This window comes from Falco biarmicus, chromosome 7 (assembly GCF_023638135.1).
Source record: "Falco biarmicus isolate bFalBia1 chromosome 7, bFalBia1.pri, whole genome shotgun sequence".
NCBI classification, from domain to species: Eukaryota; Metazoa; Chordata; class Aves; order Falconiformes; family Falconidae; genus Falco; species Falco biarmicus.
This window is the reverse complement of record NC_079294.1, coordinates 13,966,096-13,990,589: the sequence shown is the minus strand read 5'-3', so window position 1 is coordinate 13,990,589 and position 24,494 is coordinate 13,966,096. Positions and strand designations below refer to the sequence as shown.

The 24,494-nt window shown below is 37.9% G+C and overlaps 1 protein-coding gene across 4 annotated transcripts; it reads left to right on the top strand.

The window, feature by feature from the left end:
- Nucleotides 1–762: 762 nt before the first annotated feature.
- G2E3 (G2/M-phase specific E3 ubiquitin protein ligase) lies at nucleotides 763–23,817 on the top strand. Of its 4 annotated transcripts, none has more exons than XM_056345340.1 (16): nucleotides 763–919; nucleotides 3,607–3,662; nucleotides 4,696–4,793; nucleotides 6,635–6,736; nucleotides 7,347–7,471; nucleotides 9,137–9,302; nucleotides 9,971–10,077; nucleotides 11,092–11,208; nucleotides 12,564–12,688; nucleotides 12,791–12,920; nucleotides 13,603–13,728; nucleotides 14,870–15,177; nucleotides 15,845–16,026; nucleotides 16,201–16,373; nucleotides 18,478–18,677; nucleotides 19,321–23,817. In XM_056345340.1, the coding sequence occupies exons 2-16, from the start codon at nucleotides 3,626–3,628 to the stop codon at nucleotides 19,551–19,553; spliced, it is 2,229 nt and encodes a 742-aa protein (XP_056201315.1). In that variant the 5' UTR covers nucleotides 763–919; nucleotides 3,607–3,625; the 3' UTR covers nucleotides 19,554–23,817. The 4 variants fall into 4 exon arrangements, with proteins under 4 accessions (XP_056201315.1, XP_056201319.1, XP_056201316.1 ...); XM_056345344.1 differs by having other exon boundaries at nucleotides 763–927; XM_056345341.1 differs by lacking the exon at nucleotides 763–919 and adding an exon at nucleotides 953–1,297.
- Nucleotides 23,818–24,494: the final 677 nt, after the last annotated feature.

Here is a 24,494-nt window from a genome sequence, read left to right as displayed (position 1 = left end):
CCAGCCAGAGCAGACGGGGAAGGTGCTCGCCCATGTCCCAGGCCCACCGCAATAAGCGTCCCCTTGACACAGCCCACCATTACAGCGGCCTTCAGATAGCATGAACGTCGCATATAGAGCGGTAGCTGGGGAACGCTGTGTCACTGTAGCAAATGTCCCTGTGGCCCAGTGGGTTTCCCATCAGCTATGGGAAAAACCCGGCAGCACCGCAGCCTCACGGGGGGCAGCTTGGGACCCTCGAGAACAAGCTGCAAAGGATAGTCATTTAAAACAAAACAAAATGGATTCCTCAGAAAAAAACTTTATTGTTTCCTTAGGCAAGTACTATCTGGAAAAGACTGCCTGGTCTTAGGGGTCTGCAGGAGGGAACAGTTTGCAGAGGCCCTGCACCTCGTCGGGACAAGATGATGGGGTCAGGCCAAGCTCCCACACGTTACCCTGTTTGCAGGGCTCTGCTTCTGGGCGGCGGCGCCCGTCCCCCCGGCGTTCCCAAAAGCCAGGCAGCCCCGTAAAACACCGGCACCGGGGCCCCTCCCGCGGTCCCCCGGGCCCTGCCGGTCCCGCCCGCCGGTCCCGCCGGCACAGCGCCGCCCTCGGAGCTGCCACCCCAACCGCCGCCGGGCCCTCCAGTCGAGCACCGATCTCCGGGATCGCACGTCTCCCCCCAGCGAGCCGGCGCGCCCGGCGAGAGTAGCCGAGCGCCGATGGCGCGGATGGAGCACGCGGCGGGGGGCGGGGCGAGGGCTGGCTTCCCGCTTCCGGGAGGACGGCGGATGTTGGTGTTTGAATTTTCTGTCAGTTAGCGTGGGCGGCTCGGCGTGGGGCGGCCGTCAGAGCGCGGTGTTGACGGGGCCGCTTACGGGGTGATTAACGCCTTCAGCAAGGCTGCCTCTCGCTCCGGGGTTGGCTGAGGCCGGGGGTAAGGAGGCGAGTGCCGCCTTTCGGAGGACGAGGCGCGGCGGGTGGGGCGCTGAGCCGTCGCCTGGGCAGCGTGAGGGGCCGCGGCAGGGGAGCGGGAGCCCGGCTGCTCCGTGAGGGGGCCGAGCAACGCGCAGCGGCTTCCCAGTCGATGTCTGCGGAGCAAGCCTGGCTCCCGCCGCCTGTCTTGGGGCAGGGAGTAACTGATCTGAGAGCTCTCTTCACCTTGCTTCTGGGAGGAAAGCTGGCGAGGGGCGAGCGGCGTCCCGCTGCAGCCGCGGGAGCGAAGCCGGCTGGGGGCCGCTTTCTCCTCAGGAGCTGCCGTGGCCTGTTGCGTCGTTTAAAAAGGCGCCGATCAAGTTTCGTGGTTGGAACCCCTGTGAGACTCGGAACAGTAAGCGGACGCCGGCACCTTGGCTCGGGGCGGGCTCCCGGGCAGCGGCGGGGGTCCCGCTGCTCCCGCCCCGGGGACGGGGGCGTCGCGTTATGGGCGGCGAGAGGCACTGCCGGCACAGCGCGGATGGATGGGTCTGGGAGGGCTGCTTCGCCTGCGTGCTGGAGAACACGAGTGCCCGAAACCTTCCCTCCTGGGGTGGTGTTTTGTTTTTTCTTTTCCCATTCTCGGGTTAAAAATAACAGTTAAAACTACCTTTTGTTCTGGAGTAGTAAAGAGCTGTAGAACTTAGCAAAACCCAAGTATTCACTCTGAGGATTTTCTTAGCCTATTTAAGCAAAGTAGGTAAATTCCGGTTTATGTTTCGTTTTTTGTAAACGCTGGGTGATCATGTGCGCCTGTTTTGCCTGTAGACTGATTAGGAATTGCTTTGTTCCTGTTGAGAGCCCTGTAGGAGTCATGTATAGAGCTCCAGTGGCTGTTCTCACTTATCTTTTGACATGCAAGTTTAAACTCTGGGCTCACCTTCCTGAAAGAGTTTAAAGGAAAAGTAGAAGAAATTGGGCGGGGTGGGGGCGGAGCGATCTGGCGATCTGTTTTGTTTTGTTTGGGCCAGGGAAAAGAAGGAAGGTGCTTGTTTCTAGGCGCATGCATGCTTTCCCCTACCTGGTAGGGCTTTTTAGAACACACCAAAGTGAAAATCTGGTCTTGTGTGGTTATATATGGATTGGGGTTTTTTTGTTGTATTACCGTCGTACATTCAGGACTCTGGAACTGGCAGTGACCATTCTTGGGGAAATCTCGAAGAGAAGGGAATGTTTGTGAGCTGGGTGCTTCTCTTTTGCTCCCCCTGTACCTGATTATGTTTATTTTTTGTAGTTTAGGAAGAGGCAAGTGTGTTTCTGGGAAAACTGGAACCAGTTATGTAATCTGTGTGTCGGTGCTGCATGGTTCTTCACAGCCTCTTGACCTAATTTGGTTGCAGTGCCGTGTGTTTTCTGTTCGTTTTCCTTTGAGACCATTTTCTGGCAACGGTCTTTTGTGCACAAACTTCCTCGGCTGTCTAAAAAAGTGCAGCGGCGCAGAGCTGTTGCTTTATGCCTGGGACTGCTGCCTCCATTCAACTCCTTTCTTAAAGCTCCAGTAAAATGGCTGCAGTACTTTATTTGCAATAGGTTGGATTAGCCTGAGGTTTGCTTGAAGCCTGTACCTGGCAGTCACCTAAACTGCAAGTAGCAAAACTCCCATAGCTCTGAGTCTGTCAGGCTGCTGCGTAGAGGCTGGGTTTCTTGCCGGCTGCCTGCTCGCTCAACCGTATGTGGGAAATTGTCCACCTGCCTGTGAGATCAAGCGTGGACCTGCAGGCAATCGCCCGGGATTCTTGTTTTGCAAAACTTTAACGCAATGCTTTCTTCAGCTTCCTAAGTGAAAGCAAGGCAAAGATCTACAGGTGTGTTCCTAAAGGCGCTCTCCTTTGCGCTAGAGGAAGAATAATCACCTTAGTGCTGGGGTGAAAAAACGTATCTTCTTTTTTCCAAGGTGGGCAAGGTTGCATGGTGTAACCCACGGTAAAAGGCCAGCTCCTGGTATATCGCTGTTGGGGATATAATTTTTAGGAGTATGTGATATTCGAAAGAAATGCGGGTTTGGTCAATGTCTCTAAATTACTCTCTGCTTCAGAATGTAAAATACTTAGTTCTAAATAGTGTAAGTACCACTGGATGCATGGCCCAGTTTTGGATTCCTCACTTTTTTTTTTGTTTGTCTTGGATCAGGATTTCTTTGACTAGGCCTGCTTTTTCTCCAAACAGTGGAGATTGTCTTCATAGTTATGTCACTATCCTACCTAGTGAACTTTTTATTTCGGTGTTAATACAACTTTTATTTGAAAAGGTGTCGCTGACACTTCTTTAGTCGTCCTTGGATCGATGTTTTTGATGTTTAAAAGACACACAAATTCTTCTGTACGCTTAAATCTATACATAACTAGCTGTTGCACTGGACTTTATTTTCTCTTTTGAAAATAAAGTATCATGGTAGTTTGGGGGAATAGTTAAGAGTTTCTACTTGTTGCATTGGTCTGGGAATATTTTTTCTGAATATTTGCATCCTGCTTTCCAAACCCCTGTGTCTCACAGTGACAGCGGAATTATGATATTCTTTTCTTCTTGATCCCATTTTTTTTTTACTGTGTTGGGTTTTTTTTCAGTTTAGAATTAAATGTTAAACTAGTAGGTAATAGTGGTTGTTAATGTACTAGATATATTTAACACCTCATGTTTTTTTCATGACAGCCAGCCAGAAGAACTCAGGATGAGTAAAACCAAACTTTTTGACGTTCAAAGTCCATGTAAGTAAGGTTTTTATTAAATAGTTACAGAAATCTTTAATCTGCATATATACCACCAAATATAACTTGCTTTATTTGGGTTCAAAGGGCAGGTGGATTTTCAGTAATGAAATTGTGTTGGAACCACTTGTCTTGGGGAATGAAAAAGAAATTACTTGTAAACTTCCTTGGATTTGTCTGCTGTAATTGGAATATTTAAAAATAGTCCCTTCCACAGATGTTTTAAGAGCGTAACCTTGGGAATTCAGCTGCCAAATCACACACAACTGTGTTTGCAGTGTATGATTCCAGACTTTCGTAGGCTGAAGCAGTACTTCTATTCTCATCACTACTATGGTTGTTCTTGATGTTAGAATATTGAAATGTATCTTTTGAGAACTGAAGGGAAGAAATGGCTGTGGAAGTATGTTAGTGGGCTAGGAACTACAGAAATGGGGAAATCCTCCAAGGTTTTAGTTGACTCCAATGTTGTCTCAAATCCTTGAATTTTGAAACTAGCATATTTTTTAAAAGCACTGGTGGTATACATATGGCTTGATGTAGTCAGGATACCATTCATACACCTTGTACAAAGGTTATCACACATAGTTACACAAAGAAACGGTTCAGTTTCTTCATGGATTCTGCTGTAGTGATGCCTTTATGTACAATACTGAAAAAAATTAGATGACCTATTTAACATGCATCTGGACATTGTTGGCCATTCGATAATTATCTTTGGGTGTTTTGAGAAGAATGTTTCAGTTAGCTCAGTCGGCTTGTGAATTTAGCTTGGGTGATGGCTCTCTCCTGAATCAGCAGACGGGTGGAACTGATGAAGTATTTTCTTTTTAGTAACTAGAGAAGGAACAAATACTACCATTTTCTGTATTTACTATGGAATTCTATTCTGAGAGGGGTATCTACTGTCCCATAGCCAATAGTTCACTACAAGATGCATATGATTAAAAGAGATGAAAGTTACTGCTCTACAGTTGATCCTTAATAATTCCAGTACATTCACTGTGATTGTAAATATGGTCCTATATTTTAGTCTGTGTGCTCTGTGGACGACCAGATGACTGCCCTAAAAAGTATGGAGAAAAAAAGACCTATGCGGAATATAATCTCACTGTTCATAATTACTGTTTGGTAAGTATGTGGTATTGATCTTGGAGCTAGTCTGTTTTAACTGAAAAGAAAATAAAAATAAAGGCAGCAAACATTAAATAGTAATTACTTGTCCAAATAAATAAATTCCAACAAGCCTTTATTGAAAGCTAAATTCTGTTCGTGATCCATTTATGAATTACTTTGTTAGTTCTCACAACCTATCATAGCAACGAAGGTACATGTTAAGAGAAAGGGAACAGATTGCACCTACATATTCGCTTCTGTAAGAGAAGCGTAGTTTCAAAATTCGGAATGTGAAAATTCCACCCATTTGTGGAAAAAGTAGAGAAAAGTCGTCTTTTCCTTGTTTCTCATTAGTTCTTGTTTGGGTCCGAGTTACTCTTACACTACCTAGGACATTGTAACATTTAAGAAATAGTCTTACTTTTCAGTTCAGTAATATGCAACTTACTGATCTTACACAGCTACAGTATCACTTTTTAGTAGAAGCTTTTAATTTTAGCAGAGCTATGGATGTAGATGACAGCTGAGTATCTTTTGTTATCACACTTGGCACTTTCCAAGATTCATATTCTTAAAGGTATACTTAAACTGCCTTTCGAACTCCAATTTTTTGCAAGTCTTTAAAATAATATGACTACTTAAAAAAAAAAGTCAGGTTTTTTTGTTTAATTAATACAGTTTGAATTTTCCCCCCAAGTTTATAAAAACAGTCTTGAAAATATCAGGAACAATTTGGGGTTTTTTCTCAACCAGTTCTTTAAATATTTTGTTGATTGCAGATGGCTTAATAGATTGAATATTGAATCCTTTAAAGTGTAGGCCGAGCAATGGTTTTCTGAAGTTACTTTTTTTTATTCTTAAATAAATTTTAAGCATCTGGAAGGAGGTGTAGGTCTGTTCATCATAGTTTTGTCGCATACATAAGGCTGGATGAAGTGATAGGAAAATGTCCTTTCCTGATGGAGCTAGGAAAGGGCATGCTTGCAACACTGAGCCTTATGATTTCTAAGATACTTTACTGTAAGTCCTCTTGTAGATTTTGGTCCCTGCTTCTTTCTTAAAAAACAACCAAAATCCCATGATTTCACTTAAATATGGTAAGTATTATATAAGAAAGGGGTTCTTCTAGAAGGAAGCCAGTTACTGGTGCAGTTTTGTTTTTTCTTCCAAATGTCTCATGCATGGAAAAAATATATTTTTAATTGGGTTTGGTATGAAATTTTACATTTAGTTGACTAAAATACTGATAAAGCTCTAGTTAGAAAATGGTGCTCGTTGAAATTAAAAGGAGAATAGTAAAACGGTATTGTAAAGAATATATGAGGCATCAAGTTTTAAAACTAGTTATTTGAAGTTTGTGATGTAACTGCCTTGCTTAGTAACTTAATCAAAGTTATCATCAGGCTCTTCTGACTTGCCGAGTTACTTGATTCTGGTTTTTATTTTAATCCTCTTTGAAAGTGAATTACTTCTCCTCTTAGGTTGCACTTCAGTACAGATACTTCCTACTGTGCCTCACTATCTCTGCAGCACAATTGTCATTCGCATTAACTAAACTAACTTAATTTTATTTTCTCTGAAGCTCTGTATGCTTATGCTGTAAATAATTGATAATTATCTGAATATACTTCAAAAAGGAAGGTAAAATACACCACCTTTGGCTCTACAGCATTACATAAGACTTTGTTATGAAATACTTATTTTTCATGTTACTGTGTCATATCAGACAAAAATATAGAAATGCTTTGGATCAGTTTTTTAAAATGTTTGCACACAAGCTTTGTTAGACTGATGCAGTGTAGGTAATCAAATCTTTAGGCAGGTGAATGTTTTAAAATACTTAACTGTTTTCATAGCTGATGTCAAGTGGCATTTGGCAGAGAGGGGAAGAAGATGAAGGTGTAGATGGATTCTTAATTGCAGATATTAGAAAAGAAGTGACTAGAGCTGCAAAACTGGTAAGAATGAAGTCTGGTATTTACAAGGGGGAAAAAAGTAAGTGCACTTAGTATTGTCTTTGGGGGTTGTTTTGGTTTTTTTTCTGTAATGGGAAGTGTGCAGAGCCCATTCAAGAATGTGAATTTTACATTTAAGTAACAAGTATATTGGATTATTGGAAGCCACAAGGGACAATAAAACCTGCTGAAGTTTCCTAATATTTTTATTTCCTGGGTATGTTGCAGATAAATGAATAAGGGGAAAATACATATGCATAGTACCTCATGATGTTATGCTGAGCCTCAAGCTGACCCTGTATCATTTCACAGATGCAACTAAACTATGGGTGCTGGTAAAATAGCTTGTAGTTTGGCTTACATATCACAAGTCACATGCATGTAAAACAATGCATAATCAAGTCTGTGAAATAACTATATTTGAAATATATATATATTTCATATCGGGTCTTTGAAATAGAGCTAAAACACAGTAGTCTTGTCACAGTTACAATCTATTGGCTGATATTTTTTTACACACTATGTAATTTTTTCTCTTGGCTTAATTCCTGTAATTTTATTTGGACTTTATAGATATTAATGTTCTGTTATTTCTAAAACAAATTATTTCTAGAAATGTAATATCTGTAGGAAAAAGGGTGCTTCAATTGGATGTGTAGCTCCCAAATGCAAACGAAGTTACCATTTTCCTTGTGGGTTAGAAAAGGAATGTATTTTCCAGTTCATGGAAAACTTCAGGTGAGTTCTGGGATTTTGTTACTTTCTTACTTTCAATTCATTATATATATATCCAGGAATTAATTTGTTTTTTCATGGGTTGTCATTATATAGGCTATTAATTATAAGTGATGTCATGAGAAAAAATACCTGATTTGTGGAAAACATGAAGGCCAAGCAGTTATATTGCATACTTAGGACCTATAAACTAAAATCTCAACACTTCTAAAGATATAATTTAATGCTTCTAGAAGTAGTCAAACATTAAATTCTAAACTCTAAACTGCAAAATGGTTGGCTTTGGTTTTTTTATTTACCTACCTCCTGTGCTGCTGTTGAAAGGGCAGTGGTTTGACTGCTGTTCTCTCTCAGCTTTCAGAACAGACTGTGCCATTCTGTTGTGTTTCAAAGCACAAGACTTCTAGATCTGCTTATTAGCGATGGACTTAAGGAGACGTGGGTTTAATATCAAATGTCTCAAATGTTTTATTTTCTTTCATATCATCTGTCCAGCATCTTGGCTGTAGTCAAAATACTTCCAAGTGCGTTTGATCATAGCTTTATTCTGCCTATTGTAAGCTGAGTTTGTAAGGTGGGTGGATTGGAGTCTGACAGGCACTTAAACTTCTTAAATAAACTAACTGTATTAAGTCAAGCACATGTAAAACCAATACATTTTCAGGAAGGCTTTTTAGACCTGCGTTTCTTGGCTGTCTTAGGTCTTTGAAAGTGTGCTAAAAATTTATCAAGCTACCTATACTCTGCAGAATCAATATGCAAACTCAAAATTGCTCCTTTAATGACATGATAACATTAAAAATATAGGAAGAACTTGAGGTTCTGAGGACAGGGAACATGTTAATAGGACTAAAAGAAGTTTTGAGCAAAAAGGGGGTATATGAGCTCTGTAATTTACAGAGTATCAGTTGGTAATATGCTTCTTCCTTACTATTCTGTTGATTTGCTCTGTTAGATACATAATTTGTTTACATGTGTATTGTGGTTTAATCCTGGTAGGCAGCAGGGTACCCCACAGCCACTTGCTCACTACCCACAGCTGGATGGGGAGTGAGTTGGAAGGGTAAAAGTGAGAAAACACATGGGTTGAGATAAAGACAGTTTAATAGGTAAAGCAACAGCTGCATGTGCAAGTAAAGCAAGGAATGAATTTACTTCCCATGAGCAGGCAGATGTTTAGCTGTTTCCAGGCAGGGCTTCGTCATGTTTAAGTTACTTGGGAAGGCACATGCCCTAATGCTGACTGTGTCACCCTGCCTCCTTTTTCCCCTAGTTCTATTGCTGAGCTTCATGTCATATATTCTTTTGATCATTTGGAGTCTGCTCTCTGGGCTGTGTTCCCTCCCAGCTTCCTGTGCACTCCCAGTCTGGTTGCTGGCGGGGCAGTGGGAGAAACAGAAAAGGCCTTGATGTTGTCTAAGCACTGCCCAGCAATAACTAAAACACCCTTGTGTTACCAACACTGTTTTCATCACAGATCCAAAACACAGCACCATACAAGCTCCTATGAAGAAAATTAATTCTGTCCCAGCCAAAACCAGTGCATGTCTGCCTTTTTAGCTTGTTGCCAAGCATTTATTAATGGGAAATTAATTTTACTATTCTCAAACTTTATTACGAAGGTTCTTAAAATGTTTTGATAAGGGAACCTTCAATTATTATTTTTAGATCCTACTGTTGGGAACATAAACCAGTCCAAAAGCTTCTGAATAAAGAATCTGGAGGAACTTCACAGTGTACAATATGCCTGGATTTAGTTGAACAGCTTCCAGCGTACTCTGTACTGAAAAGCCCTTGCTGTAAAAATGCTTGGTTTCATCGAGAATGCTTGCAGGTAACACAGATTCACCTTTTTTCTTTGCACCCACAGAGATAACTCTTCTGTTTTGTTTAAAAGCAATGGAATGGTTGCTTAAAATTGGGTAAAATTGCTTAGTGTTAATATAGGCAGTAGGTATGGAAATACGCTAGGTTTGAAGGGCAATGCTATAATTGTGTTTTGGAGACTAGTGTCCTAAGAAAAGGATTTTTTTATGCTATTAATTTTCTGCCGCCCACCCCGTTTCTACATTTGTGATACACTTCATACTTTTAGCTATTTTTAGAAACTGAAGCCTAACCTAGGTAGTTGCCTTCTTGCAAGTCATTATTAAATGCTAAAAATGTAATTTATCAATTGTCACTTCTCTTTGCCTAAGTCCAGAGCTTGAAACAGTTATAAGGTTCTCTTTGTAAACTCATTCTAGATCTGAAGAGGTTGACTGAAAAGGATTGTGCTTTTGTTTATGAACCTAATGGTAGCATGTGAGCTCTCCTTTAAAAGAAGAGAACATGCTCACCATTTGCTTCAATGTCAAGTGACATCCATATCAGCTTAACATCCACGCCAGGACAGTATCCATGAATATTATAGATATTACGGTATTATTTATTGGTATCTGAAGGATGGTTGTAATTCAATAACTGGTTTGGTGTGTTCTTGTGTTTTTTTCTTGACCACAGTATCAAGCTTTGAGTGCTGGGATATTTTTCTTTAGGTGCACAGTATGTAACAACAAGGACAAATTTCAGAAAGAAATGTTGAGAATGGGCATACACATTCCAGAAAAGTAAGTGATTTACTAAATGATCACTTCTCTATAAAAACTCTGACGGGGTGTAAAAAAACACTTTTAACATATTCTCTAGAACTGTATCTGTTAATATGTGAAACCTTAATTCTACCTTCAGTAGTAGGGTATTTTGGTTTGATAAGGAGTAACGTGTTTCCTTTTAGTTATGCATCAGAATTTCAAAGGCCAAATAAGTAATCTCAAACATAAAGCAGGAAGCTCTGAAAAGACATTTTTAATGCCATTTAAAAGATCAAAACACTTCTTAAATACAGTTTCAAATTAACTTGAAGGTTGCTGGTAAGTGTGTTTTCTGTTCCCAGGTTCTTAAATAATGTGAATTTCTGTCCAGGCAGTATTATAGTTGACTGATTTGCTCAGCCATACAGCTTCCGTCTTCTCCCAAAGGATTGTTAAAGATATGTTTAGCATGAAAAACAGCTCAGAATTTTAGAAGCAGTTAAAGTTTGCACCATTTTTGGTGGGGCTCAAAATAGGATGAAGTGATCAGAATGATGTTTCTTTGTTATAAGTATTATTCTTTAATAACTATTAGTCTTTTCAGAGACTACCATTAATTCTCTCTGGAGACAGAAGCTCAGGATTTTGGAGAGGAAGAAGAGTCAGAATACTTGATGAACTTTGCCATATTAGTCTGGAAAAATCTGAGTTACTTTTCATGAGACCATTTTCAGTGGTAACCTGAGTAGACTCCCAAAACAAACATCCATGTTTGCTGTGAGAGAGAAAAGCGGAATGATGTTAAATGGAGCAAACATGCACTGAGATCATCTGAAAAATAATAAATAATCACAAGAAAAAGCCGTGAGTTTTATAGAATTAGTCTTGTTCCTAGACTTTTTTTTCTTACCCCTAGCTGTTGCCTAGAACATTAAATGATTGAAATATCTTCATCTGGTTATTATATACGTCTATTCCAAAGATGGAGTAACCCATTTAAACAATTGGAAATACAGTTGTAATAACGGAATTTTTTTGCCTTGTTTATAGGGATGCATCTTGGGAACTTGAAGAGAATGCATATCAGGATCTACTGCAGTGTTATCAACACTGTGACAGTAGAAGATGTCTCTGCAAGAAAGGCAGAGACTATAATCAACCTGATAGGTATGCCACTTTTGCAGGAACATATAACCTAGGATGGATTAATTCTTTGGTGTTTTTTTATTTTGTAAACTTTATTTTATTTAAATGCTTTAAAACTTTTCAGCATCAGGTTTTAATGTCAAGCCAAGACGCAGTGTCTAAAGTTTGTTCTACTCCCCATAATCTTATTTCAATACTAATTTTCTCAAATCAGGTTATAAAAGTCAAGAAAACCAAACCAATTGATTATCAGTTACCTTGTCCTTGTTCTCATTTGATACAGAGCTTAAGCAGAATTTGTATATCCACATAACATGTGGAATAGCATGTCTAAACTAATATTGCGTATCTCTCATTTAAAGCTTAATTCAACAATGTAATAATTAGAATACTTACTACCTGTACAAGAAATTCACGGAAGTACTAGACTTAGCTGAAAATTAACTAGTTGTGTAAAAATCAATCTAGCTGTGAGCTATCCATTTCCATGCAAATGGCAGAATATTGCTGATAGCTTAATGAGAGGTTTAAGGAAAAATTAAGCAAGTAGTAGAGCAGAATAAAGCCTTTTACACGATCACTTAACTTGTTAATTTTCTGCGTTCTTTCTTTTTTTGTGTGCTTCTGAAATGTGTCTCTTCTCTTGGCATGAGTGTGCTCAAAGCTGCAGAGCGTAGTCTTTGGAGACTTGTTTCTGTAGTACTGTTGTGATAGGTTACTCCCTGCGGGCGTCAGCTTTGCTTTGTGCAGATTTGACCAGACATTCCTTGGTTCATTCATGGTATGTGTGTACCTCAGGATTTACTTTGCCTTTAGGAGTTGTACCTTAGGCTTCCAGTATTTGAACTAATATCAGTCACATTGTTCCATTGTATGTTTAAGCAAAGAAATAAAAAAATTTATACAAGAACCTAACATATTTAAATGCTGTCGCTACTTAAGAGTCTTATTCAGAATGTGTGTTTAAAAAAAAAAAAGGCAAACAAAAAAAAAGATATGCTCTTTTCAAAAATTTACTGTTTGGCAAAGCTGAATGGTGGATACCATGAAATACTAAGGACATTGCTAGCTAGCAACATGAAGGGAAAACAGGGTCTGCAAAGCTGTTGGCTTAGAAGCAGGGAAGCAACTAACTTCAGCCTGTTTAAATACAAGGTGCTGGAGCACAGGTAGCTCTTTTTCCTCTTATTGCAGCCAGGAATTGTGAGTACATCTTGTCTGAAGAAAGTTTGCCTTGATGATGTACAGTCCTACCAGACTGATAAAATTGTGCTTTATTCATTTAGTGTCTAGACTACGTTTACTGTTGAATGTACTTCGTTTTAACCAGCCTTGTTCTTCCATCTAATTCTAAATACATATGTTTTTAATTTTAGTAAATGGGAAATAAAGCGCTGTCAGTATTGTGGCTCTCGTGGAACTCATTTGGCCTGTTCAGCTGTGAAGTCATGGGAGCTAAACTGGGAATGCATGGAATGCAGAAGTATCATTTCAAAATCAGGTAAGTTACGGATGTGACAGTGGCTTCTTAAAACGATAAGATTTAATACTATGTATTTTACAGATAGAAGATTAATTAAATTAATGTAATTTAATCATACAGGGAACTATAGGAAACGGAAGAAGCATCCTTTGGCTACCTCTGAAAAGACAGATGGGACAAGTTGTTTGCTGGAAGAACCATCTCCAAAGTGCCCTCGGCAGTCAGCTGGGTCGCGACGCAGTTTTCTTCAGTGTGTAATTTTCTGTTTTCAAGCAGAAACTGATTATACCATAAAATACTATTTTAACATGAGTTGATGGCTTATTCCATAGGAGAAACTTCTTACACTAAATAGCAAATTGGTTAAAATTGGAGTAAAGTTTAGTGATCGAACTTCTGAATAAGCTGTGAATTCCATATTTTTTGCTATAGTTATTTGCATTTGATGGCATGTAATTCAGTTTTTACTTTGATGAAATTGGATCTGTGTAAAAGGACTCAACAATTTAGAGGTAACTTTGAATGTACAAATGGCAAAACTTGCTGATAAGCAACCTTAGCTTTATTTTTTTCCATGTTAATAGTGTACTAGAAATCTAGCTTACAGAGATTTTTATATAAATAACATTTTCCTTTGCTGTAATAACTTTTCAAGTCTGTAGAAATTAATACATTTAGGTTTTACTCATTGTATCAGTCAGGACTTGAATCTCATATATGGGATGCAACAAAAACAGGATCCTAAACCACAACATAATAAAATACTGAATTATTTTTACAATTCCAGCTCGAGCACTGGGCTTCATGTAAATGAACGTATAAGTGAGATTCAGTACTGAAATAGGAGGAAACTATATTGCTACCTTTAAATTAGAGATGTTTATGCATTCTTTCAATTGTATCTCTTCTTAAAACACTGTTTTGGTTTATAGATCACCAAAGATAACGTGCCGGAACAATTTGTCACCCTGCTCACACCTACAGCTTCCAGCATCCAACAGAGTGACGATGCCCTTATCTCCACTGATGTCAAACAGGAACTGGTCCCTGAGGAAAAAGTATTTTCTTCTATTTTTCTTAAACTGAAGAGTAATCTAGCACATGGCTTTATACCATATTTCCTACAGAACATGGGGGTGGGTGTACACATATACATACATATGTGTGTTTATATATATAGTGGCTATTTATATGTTTGTATGTGTATGTACATAGTCACTGGAGAAATCGAGTGAGTATACTGAAGAGCTGAAGTAATAAAGGTTTCTGCTGTTTATAAATGCTAGAGAGAGGTGAGGAGAAAAGAATGATACCTATTGAGAATTTTTAGGTTAGGTAGTGAGGGGATCAAATCCCAGGAACAAATTTGTCCTTACCAAAACATGGCTAGCTGTTCTTTAGAAAAGGGAGAATAAAAAGAATCCTAATTATTCTCTTCAAATTAGACATGTCCTGAATTTTCAATGTTTTTGCGTTTGTACCATAGGAATAGTTTGTGATTATGCTAAAATCAGTGGTAAAATAACATGTTTTAATACAGAAAGTTCAGTTTAAAGATGCAAATTTTTTTTGTCTTGTTGTGTATACTTAATTTATGAATTCTACCTGTAATGTCTGCTATAAATTCTGTTAAGGGAATTGGTTACTTCTAGTAGGTAGGGTATTTGAAATAGTTTTGATTGCACATTAGGAAACAAATAAGGGGTTTCCTTAGATGTCTTTTAAATGAGAGCTGCAACATATCTCCCTATTCAAATATATTTTTTATTATAGTGACAAAGAGTAAATATTAGTGAATAGTTGACAGTGTATTCTAATTCAGTTGCAAAACATCTCTAACATAACCATGGTAAACTCTTCAATTTCTTGCTTGTTTCACATTGTTCAAATGTAGAATGATGGTGTGAGTTGTTTGGTACTACATTGGTGTAACTGAATTAAGGAAATAACTGTTCATTTTACACCAAGGTAATTATTTCTACCTCTTGATTTTCCTAGTTCTTAGGGGTACTTTAAAATTTTAAAAAGTGCCAGTACAGAATTCAAACTTGAAGAATCTACACTAAATATGTCACTGATATAATTTAGGCAATATCTAAATGTACTGAAGTGTTTAAAGAGGTTTTTCCTAGTAGATTTTAACTGTTGCTAATTATGAGCAATAGACTTCATCTGAAAATAGATGCAATTTTCTTTTAGGCAATTAGGAAAGCAAAGAAGGCAAGTTTCTAGTATACTGAAGGAGTTAAAGCTACAAGTTAATACAAAAACTACAAGGCTTAACATCAATCCAGGAAATATCTGGAATAGTGCTTTAAAGGGATTTAGACAGCGCAACTTCAATCCTACAGAAACCATTGAAATAAAGTTCACAAACTGGAAAAACAGATTGAAGACAGATATTTCTGCATCAAAGCACCGTTTCTTCCAATTATTAATGCTTCACCTTGAGAATTCATCATTGTTTGAGGGCTCCTCTGCAAAGAACTTGTCCCTTGATTTTCAAGGTAACTAAGTGCTCTGTTCAAAAATACATTAGGAACTATGTAACTTGACAACCATGCTGCCTGAAGATTTAAAAACCTTTCAGTTCACAATTACAGCTCTGGTGAATAGAAATTTTTTTCAAATTTTTTTTGCTTTTCAATTCTACAGGGGGTGGGGTGCAGATCTGTCATAAAAACAACAAAAAATTGTTTAGTTGCAAAAGTTGATGACAACCAAGGGAAAAAATACGGGATGTAATTAGAACTTTTTCATTAAGGTATTTGTTCTCTACAAGTTAATTTCTTTGACCCACTTTCTCTGTCATTCATTTTTCTTTCCTCAAATTTTTAGAAGATTATCTCTGATAACATGCTCCCTAAAGACCCAAAGTTAGCTTCTTTGAGTTCTTATGTTTCAGCATTAAGTGTAACTTCTTCCACAGAGTTGAGTAGAAGAAAACTCTGCTCCTGTGTGTAAAAAAAAAAAAAAAAAAAAAAAAAAAAAAAAAAAAAAAAGAGAGAGAGAGATAAATACTGATATTATTGTTTCAACAGGCAGGAGATGACAAACCTCATTTGTTGCATCTCCTAAAGTAAGAAGGAATCGCATTATTTATCAGATTTTCTATGAAAAATAGAGGATTATTTTTATGCGTATATAATAAATATTTTTATTCTTCATTTGCAGCTGTAAAAGAGAATCTTTATTTTGAAGCTGGTAAAATGATTGCAGTTTCTCTGGTTCATGGTGGCCCATCTCCTGGTTTCTTTTCCGAAACACTGTTCAATTGTCTGGTATATGGTCCAGAGAATGTGAAGCCAGCTTTGGAAGATGTTGCTGATGTTGATGTAGCAGAAACAATAAAAATGGTAAAGAAAACTAAACTACTTGGCAAATTCTTGTTCCAGACTATATTTGGAGATAAAGGGCTTACTGAATGTAACTTCAGTTCAAATGAAAAAGCTTTTTGTATCTATACATATATATATTTATACATGCATGCATGTAGTAAACAAATGCCTACCTTTTATCTTCTGATACAGATAAAACACGCAAACAGTCTGTCCAGCCTACAGTCTACAGTTCAAGACTGTTACAAATTCCTTGCTGCTGCTGGATGTTTAAGACCTGTAACAGCTTTGTGTGATAAGAATAAGCTGGTGGATGACCTGTTGATCCATCATGTAATCAAGAGAATTATTTCACCCCTAGAAAGGTTTGTTTTGTTTAAGTTTTTAGACTTCTTGGGGTTTTTTTCCTCATTGAAATACCAGATATGTTGCTAAAACTAACTTTCACGTGTTCTTACCTATTCTCTATTTAAACCAATGAAATGTACTGCAGTTTTCAGTGGATTAAGTAACACCTGTTAACTAGATAATTTCAGTCTTTCAGTTTAACTATTTCTCTACCTACCTGCTCTGTTCCATTTCTTGGTCATGTTCCTTTTTCAACCTTATGAAGAAAGCAGATACACAGCTGTAAACTGTAGCATGACAAAGACCTTTGTGCTGCATAATTTCTCTAGTTTGTTTGTTTTTAATTCAGAATTCCTCAAACTTATAAGTTTTAGGAGTGCTTAACATACATTTAGAGTTCAAATGAGTTTTCCAGAGTTCTAATCAGGGAGTTCGCATGTGCTGTTAGGAGGGTGATAATGGCCACAAGTGTAAGTTGGCCTACTTAGAATATAAGGAATGCATTGGTGTTTTTATTTGAGGTAGTGATGCCTTCAAATTGCTGGGAAAATTGCAGCTGTTGACTACTTCTTGATGGGTTTCTGACCTTACTTCCAATGTGCATTCTTCATCTGCTCACTAAAAAGTCATTGAACGTGAATTCTTCCAACAAGTATAGTTGGATTTGTACTTAACACATTTATGGTGTTCTTTGACAAGTCTGAATCAAGTGAATCTGCAAGAGCTATGAAAGCTAATTTTGAATGTGATGATTTTTAAACAAAGCTGTAAGTTTTCTTTCAGTCAGGGCCCTCTCTGGCATATTTGACCAATCCATGACATATTTTAAAACTAGTCAAAGTGAAAGGTAGTAAGTAGCCTGCTTGTTTGTGGGAAAATGTAGTTTTGTGCAATTTTGGAAATGAGTTTAAAATGTGCAAAATTGAGCGAAGCAAGAATTTGCTTGTTAATATCAAGAACTGAGTAAGTAGAGTTAGTCACTTCAGCTATTAATGTTCTACACCAGTGACTACACTTTCAATATCTGTTCTGAATTTTACTGATTCAGCCTATCAATATATAAGAAAATATGAGTTAACAGCTTAAGTAAAATTTTAATTATGATTTAATGTGGTGGTTAAATTGTAAAGCCAGTTGCTTGAAATGTTCTTATCCAGTACACAGTAACTAGTGAATTTTTTTCAACCCATAGCGCTGTTTAGAAAAAATAAAAATAGTTAAATCACAGAATCAGATTAGTGTAAATAAATAAATAAGTAAATGCTTCCTGATATTCAGACAAAACCTGCTGTGTTTCAGCTTGTGCCCATTGCCTCTGGTCCTGTCACTGCTGAAAGGAGCCTGGCTCTGACTTCTTTACATGCTCCCTTCAGCTTTGCACACACCCTTCAGCTACTTCTATATGTTGATAATTCCACCTGTGCTTTTTCTTTCTCTAGGCTAACCAATTGCAGCTATCTCAGCCTTTCCTCACAGGGCTATGCTTCAGTCCTTGAATCACCCTGGTGACCACCCTACGTATCTCTTGAACTGGGGAGCCCAGCACCTAACACAGCATTCAAAGTGTGACTTTACCAGTGCTGAGGAGAGGGAGAGGATCATCTCCCTTAACCTGTTGGCACCATGATTCCTAATGCAGCCCTGGACACTGTTATCCACATTTGCCATAGGGAGAAATAATAGCATTTAAACACATGCAGAAGCCAAATGAAGGCTGTCTTTTAAGATGCCTCATTATGCCTAAGGACAAGGAATTTAAGCTGTTTTCTAAAGGGATATTTGTAAGAAAGAAATTCAGTATGTTCTTACGTAAAAATTAAACCATGCTCGTATAGATAACTACCAGAAAATACAGTTAATTTCTGCATATCACTGGTATTCCTTTCATCTGCCTGAAAAGCTTCACAGAAACACTTAGATTGTTAAAATGGGATTTAACACATTTTTCCAAGATGGAAATAAAATGGGACAACTATGTACACCTTATTGCAAGGCTTGGGAGACTGCAGATGTGAAAAATTATTATGTCCAGCCTTAGACCTTTACAAAATGCAGAATACAATTAGTTACCTACTGGCTTTCTGATGCATGCTTGGTGGTTCTTTTTTTCCTTCCCCCCAGTTTTAGGCAAGGTTTGGAAACCCTGGGTGTACTAGAGAAATTTCAAATGCATCCGGATGTGTTCTCTAGTATATTGTGCCACAAACCTGAAAGACTTTCAGCAGAAGTTCTTTGTGATCTCTTTACAATCCATTCCTCATCAGATGTAAATGAAGTTGAAGGTGTCGATTTTTGGATACATTATTTGCAAGATGTGGAAAGTAAGTCATTTTTTGTTCTTCTCCCCCTTGTTCAGGGTATTTAGCTGCTGGTATACATGCAGGGCTTGGTTTTTAAGAGTTCAGTGGGGTAAATAAATGAAGGTTTTAGAGGTTGCTGTCAGCTCCTAATTGTTCATTCTTCCCCTTCTTCCTTACTAATTATAATTTCTGAAACTGCCCAGTTGTAATGCAACTTGAGGGGGTAAATGTCTGAAAGCTTGGTACCACAACTCCTATGAGTTTTTTTGGTTTTGTTTAAAAACAAACAAAACCTGTCAACAACCTGAATGGTACAGAAAAATCCTTTAAATCCCCTCTCTTCAGCTTTGCTGTGAACTTACTCTTACTAGATAGCGTGTGTCTCAAAGATAGAGAACAGTGGTCTCTTCTTGTAGAAGAGGGTTTTTCCTATTAACTTAAGATTTTTCAGAGCTAATCTAAGTGGGTTTTTCTTGTTAACATTTTTCTTCTTTGGCCATATAACTGCATATCCATTCAGCATACTAATCTGGGGGTTCCTGATTTCAGGGTCGTATCTCTCCCCCCCCCCCCCCCCCCCCCCCGACATAACATGCAGGATAATGGCTTCTGGGTAATAGGCAATAAATGACTTAATCTAATCCTATTTTTATTTTTTTTTTAGGTCGTGAGTCTGTAGTGACATTGGAGGATGTTTTGTTCTTTGCAACAGGCTCTTTTTCTGTACCACCTGTTGGTTTTGATCCTGAACCTGCTATTAAATTTTTGCATAGAAGGTATCCTGTTGGAAACAGACTCCTTAATTGCCTAGAGCTCCCTATAACACAGACGTATGAACAGTTTAAAAAGATAATGGAGCTCACAATCAGAAAAACACTAAGAGGTGGAAGTGAATAAATATTTTTTGCTTCTCAACTGGATGTTGGAAGCTTCAGTTTTCTACAGGAACATCTGCTTGCAAATGGCTACCGTATTTTTGGACAGTATGCTTAGTTTTTTCCCACTTTCCCCCCCAGAGATATGCTAGAAGTAGCAATCTTGTATTTCAATTTGAAAATTGTTTTCAATCATACTTTTATGTGGTGAATCATCTTCCTATTTGAAGGTGACATTGAGTCAGCAATTACTTGCAGAAGTTCTTCAAAATGTCTGCGTGTCTTTACTTTTGCTGTGGACACATTAAATGTTACCAAACTCTGTAACATTCTAGCTATTTCCCACAGGTAAGTATGTTGATTGTATTATATACTTCAGAAACTTAGTTATCAAAGTAAAATCGGGTACATTTTGAAGATAACTGCTGTAGAGCTTCCTCTCAAGTAAAACTGTGATGGAGTTCAGTTTTTCCATGTATAATTTTTCAGTAATTATTTTTATATTGATGATTCAGTTACATGTTGATAATTCATACAAACCTGTGAAAATTAAGAAACTTAAGTGTTTTACAGTCATTGTGATTAGTGTAGTAAAATATAATTAAGCTTTGGAGAAAAGCTAGGCAAAATAAGAAGGCACAAGAACAAAATCTGGTTGAACTTGAGTTTCTATTAAACAAAATCTTGGACATTTGCACACATTTCTGCATTCTACTGCTATACGTGATTTTTAAATTATCCATATAGCAAAAAATACTAAAAATTAGAAGTAAGTCTTGACAACAATAAGTGGTCTTTCAAAATGTAATAGAAGAGTTAATATTGTTGAGTATGAAAGTATAAGAATTTGTTGTTCATTAGAACACATTACTTTATGGAAGACAAAAGTTACTATTTTCCTAGGAATATGCACCAAAACTGTTTGGTGAACTAAAGGCAATCTACCATCGAGCTTGTCAATGCTTCACCCTTCTCTAGCTTTTAGCCTAAACATTTCCTGTTCAATTGTAGGTGCATTCTGAGGAATGCCAACTGTATAAAATACATTTCAGTTGTGCAGTATTTGTATAAATACCATTAAGACATAAAAAGAGGAGTGAAATTCCTACACAGTAACTTACCAATATTAGTAATACTAAAACTATGAAACTAAAAGGACATTTAAGTACACTTTTTTAATGTATACAAGTCTCTTTTTTGAAATTACTACCCCCCCTGTCAGTTTGGCCACCTATGCTATGTCCCAAACATGGGATGTGCTATAGATGTATATAGATAGGTATCTATATGTATATACCCACATTCTTCAAAATACTGCAAAGTAATCATATATTTTTTGTTGTTAATATAGCTTGGATTTAATTGAAAACACAAGCAGGATTGCTTGACTTTTGAATGCCATGGCAAGAAAGTACATCCACAGTAAACTATAAACGGACAGGTGCTTCTAAAAAAAGCAAACTGATCTGGTTTCAGGTTCTCGTTTATGGTTCATTGCAAGTATTCCTCTAACAAATTGTATTATGAAATGCTAACTATATAGCAGCATGCTGCAACTCACCTTTAGTAGCAGTCAAGACTCAGAAATTTGAGACCATGCTATAAATGGTTATATACAGAGGGAGATGTGTATTTAAATTACACAGTTAATTTAACAATAGGTAGGTATTTTGAATTCTTTCTTAAACTGCTACACTTTCTCTTTCTTTCTTGCTCTTGGGAAAGGTGCTAATCTTTTTTTTTATACAGACCTATTTCCATCTCTGGGTAACAAAAAATGCATGGCATTTTAATTTTTTTTATTATTATTATTTCAAAGTCTCTAAATTATTGTAAGGCTTGGATGAGATTGGACTTAGCAGATTTGAAAATAATGAAAAATGCCTGATCTAAGTCCTGTCACTAGAAACTTAAGAATATTTGGAATTAAGGCACAGCTAGTAGTGTTTTTCTGGTTCTGAGCCAAAGGCATATTAAAGTCTCCTTTAAAATAAATGTATGAGCTCTTGGTGAATGTAACTTGACTTGTTTAGATACTAAGCATTTTCTCATTCTCTTCTGACATTTTTTCCTCCAATAATATTCCATGTTTGTAATCTGCATAATCTTTGAATGTCACGCTGCCAATGACTTCTTTATATTGGTACCCTTCAGAATGGTCTATTATCATTGCAAGGAAGGTGGTTTGTTACAAATTTATTTGCATTATAAGGATTTGTGTTGTATGTTCATATTTTTAAAATATAGCAATAAGTCTCCTACAGATAGAGTTACTATACTCTAGAAACGAATGGTGTACCCAGTACAGTATTCCTTTTTCTTGCCTGGTTAGAGGTAAATGTCTTCTATAATATTATTTTCTTTTTCCGCATAGGAAGTACAGAACTTACAGAGGTAGCAAGCAGAGTGTTGATAATTTTAAGGGATAATTCTTGGACTTCTGGTACCTGCAGTGGCAAGGGAAATTTGTTTAGAATAGAACTTGGAACTAAATAAACAGCATTTTAAAACGTTTAGCGGAGAAAGAAGTAATGAATTAATGTGAATATAGGGCTTCAAGAACTGAGATAAAAATAAGCTTCACACCTTCTATTGCTTATTAGTTTTGAAATCAGCAGTTCATGGGCTTTAAAGAAAGGTAGAACTAACCTATCCATCAGCTCTAAGAACTGTTTTAAAACTATCTGCTATGCAGTGCTATATCGAACTTTGGACTTTGTACAACTTTGTAAAATCCTCTACTCTCTAACATTGAAAAGATTTTTCTTACACAGAACTTGTTCCCATTTTTTAATACTTATCTGTACACATTCAGGACAAGTTGTCTTTCTTGTCCATTTGATCAGCTTTATCTAGACATCGTAATCTTTTGTTCAAGCTGTACTCATAAATGCTACTATGGAGAGGAACTTCCTCTATTCTGCTTAGTTTCAATGTTTATTTATATAGACCAATCCTAAATTTACTTGTAACTATTCATTAAATTTCCATTGAATAAGTGGATTTCCAATCCATCAAAACAGAAAGGTGCCTCTTGTCCGGAAACCATAAGAGCAATTTCTGTAGCTATAATGACAGTCAGCTTTTTAATTGCTGTAGGCAGGTCACTGAAGTGCAGTATTATTGGGTAGTTTTCATTTTACAGAAACTTAAACCTGAGGCACACCTGGAAATTAAGAAAGTTGCTTACTTTCAGTATTTCTGTAACAAAGGAAAATAACTGCATATACATTAGCTGTATTAAATATATTTTATAAAATTTGTCAGGGCCACAAGAGAACTATGGCAGACTGGTCTGTATCTGGCCAGAGAACTTCACCCCACAGTTACCAGATCAAACCCTAAGGTTCCATCTGGAATTAGCATGTCAAATAAGCTATTTATTTTCTAGAGCGATCGCTTTCTATAAACAATAGATGACTGTTAGTGGTTTTAGTATGGTCTCCCTAATAAATACTTTTTTAACAATTGTATTTTCTATCTGTTTGGGAAAAAAAAAAAGAAATTTTTTACTCGCTTTCACACATGCAAAGGATGTTTATTAGAAAAAGCTGTTAACATTTTTAACTGCTTTATGAGTGAAATGTACATAGTCAAGAGGAGAAGAAATTAATACCAGTTTATACTTAAGGTCTAAATCATCATGTGCTGCACCTTTGACTTTTTTCATTAAGATGTTCAGTCTTGGGATTGAAAGATGAGGATTTTGAGAGAGGTACGTTTAAAATGTAAAGCAGAGCTTTAGTCATTAATTCACACATTCTGTCTGCCTTTTGAAAATGGTATCAAAAATTTCTCATTGAAATACAAGGAAATGCAACTCCGGAGACTACAAAATACGCTTTTAAAGTTTATCTTGATTCTGTATTCTATAGTAAAGCATTTTAAAGCTCACGCTTTACTGTTAAGGAAGTGAATTGCTAGTTGGATAAAAGAAATCAAAATGCAAACATTTCTGAAATGTCGAACTACACGTATACAGAAAAGAATTGTCAAAATATTGTTTGAAGAAAACCAAACCTTCTGATTTTTTGTACTGCAAGCCAATGTTTTTTAAAGTTATGGTAATTAGAACATTTTGCAAGAAAGTATAATTCTGTAAATACTTCTAGCTCTAACTTGAACTGCAGGATCAGTGCATGAAAGGTTGCATCTTTGAGCAACGTTATACTTGACAGATGTAGCATCAGTGTTGAAATAAGTAATTGTGGGAAATCATTGCACTTTGAACATATCCATGACAGTAAAGTGTTAAATGTCTGCTTCAGTAAATATGTAACTTTGGAGTTTTCTTTCTGGTGATTTAATGGGTTTTAGCTCTAGGAGTGGTTCTGTAGCTCTATTTGGGTACTGTATATACTTGTATGTGTATATAGACGTATGTACATCTATAGCATGTATCCACACCTGAGGTGGGGTAAGTGGGGCAATTTCCCCGCCCCCCCCCCCCCCCCCCCTTCCCCGAGGGGCACGGCTGGGAGGACCAGGGGGAGCTGCACCTCGGGCTACCCGAGGCCGAGACAGCAGGCTCCGAACTGTCGGCTTTGTCAGTAGCTCTTGGAAGCTGCTGACGGCAGCGGCGGCCAGCTGCCTGCTTCTGAAGTGTCGGTCCTTCTTCCCGTAGTTCAACCGAGCCCCTCAGCGCTGCTCCGTGCCTGCCTTTCCGCTGTTGCCCTAAGGCGCGTTGCGGTTACCTCTGCTTGAAAATTCAGCCTGAGAGCAGAGCAAAAACTGTTAAAAGTGGGGTTTAGGTGTTAAAGGGAGCGGGGGTGGAAAAACACCACCTTTTGTCCGCAGCTGGGGAAAAGCACGGGCCAAATTTTAAATCGTAAGGTGCAGTTTCTCTTAAATTACAGCTCGCTCCGGAACAGGGGCCGGTGCTGGGGCCCGCGGGAGCTGCTGAGGGCGGGCGGAGCGAAGAGCGCGGCCACGGGCGAGCGTGCCGGCGTGGCGTACGGCGGCG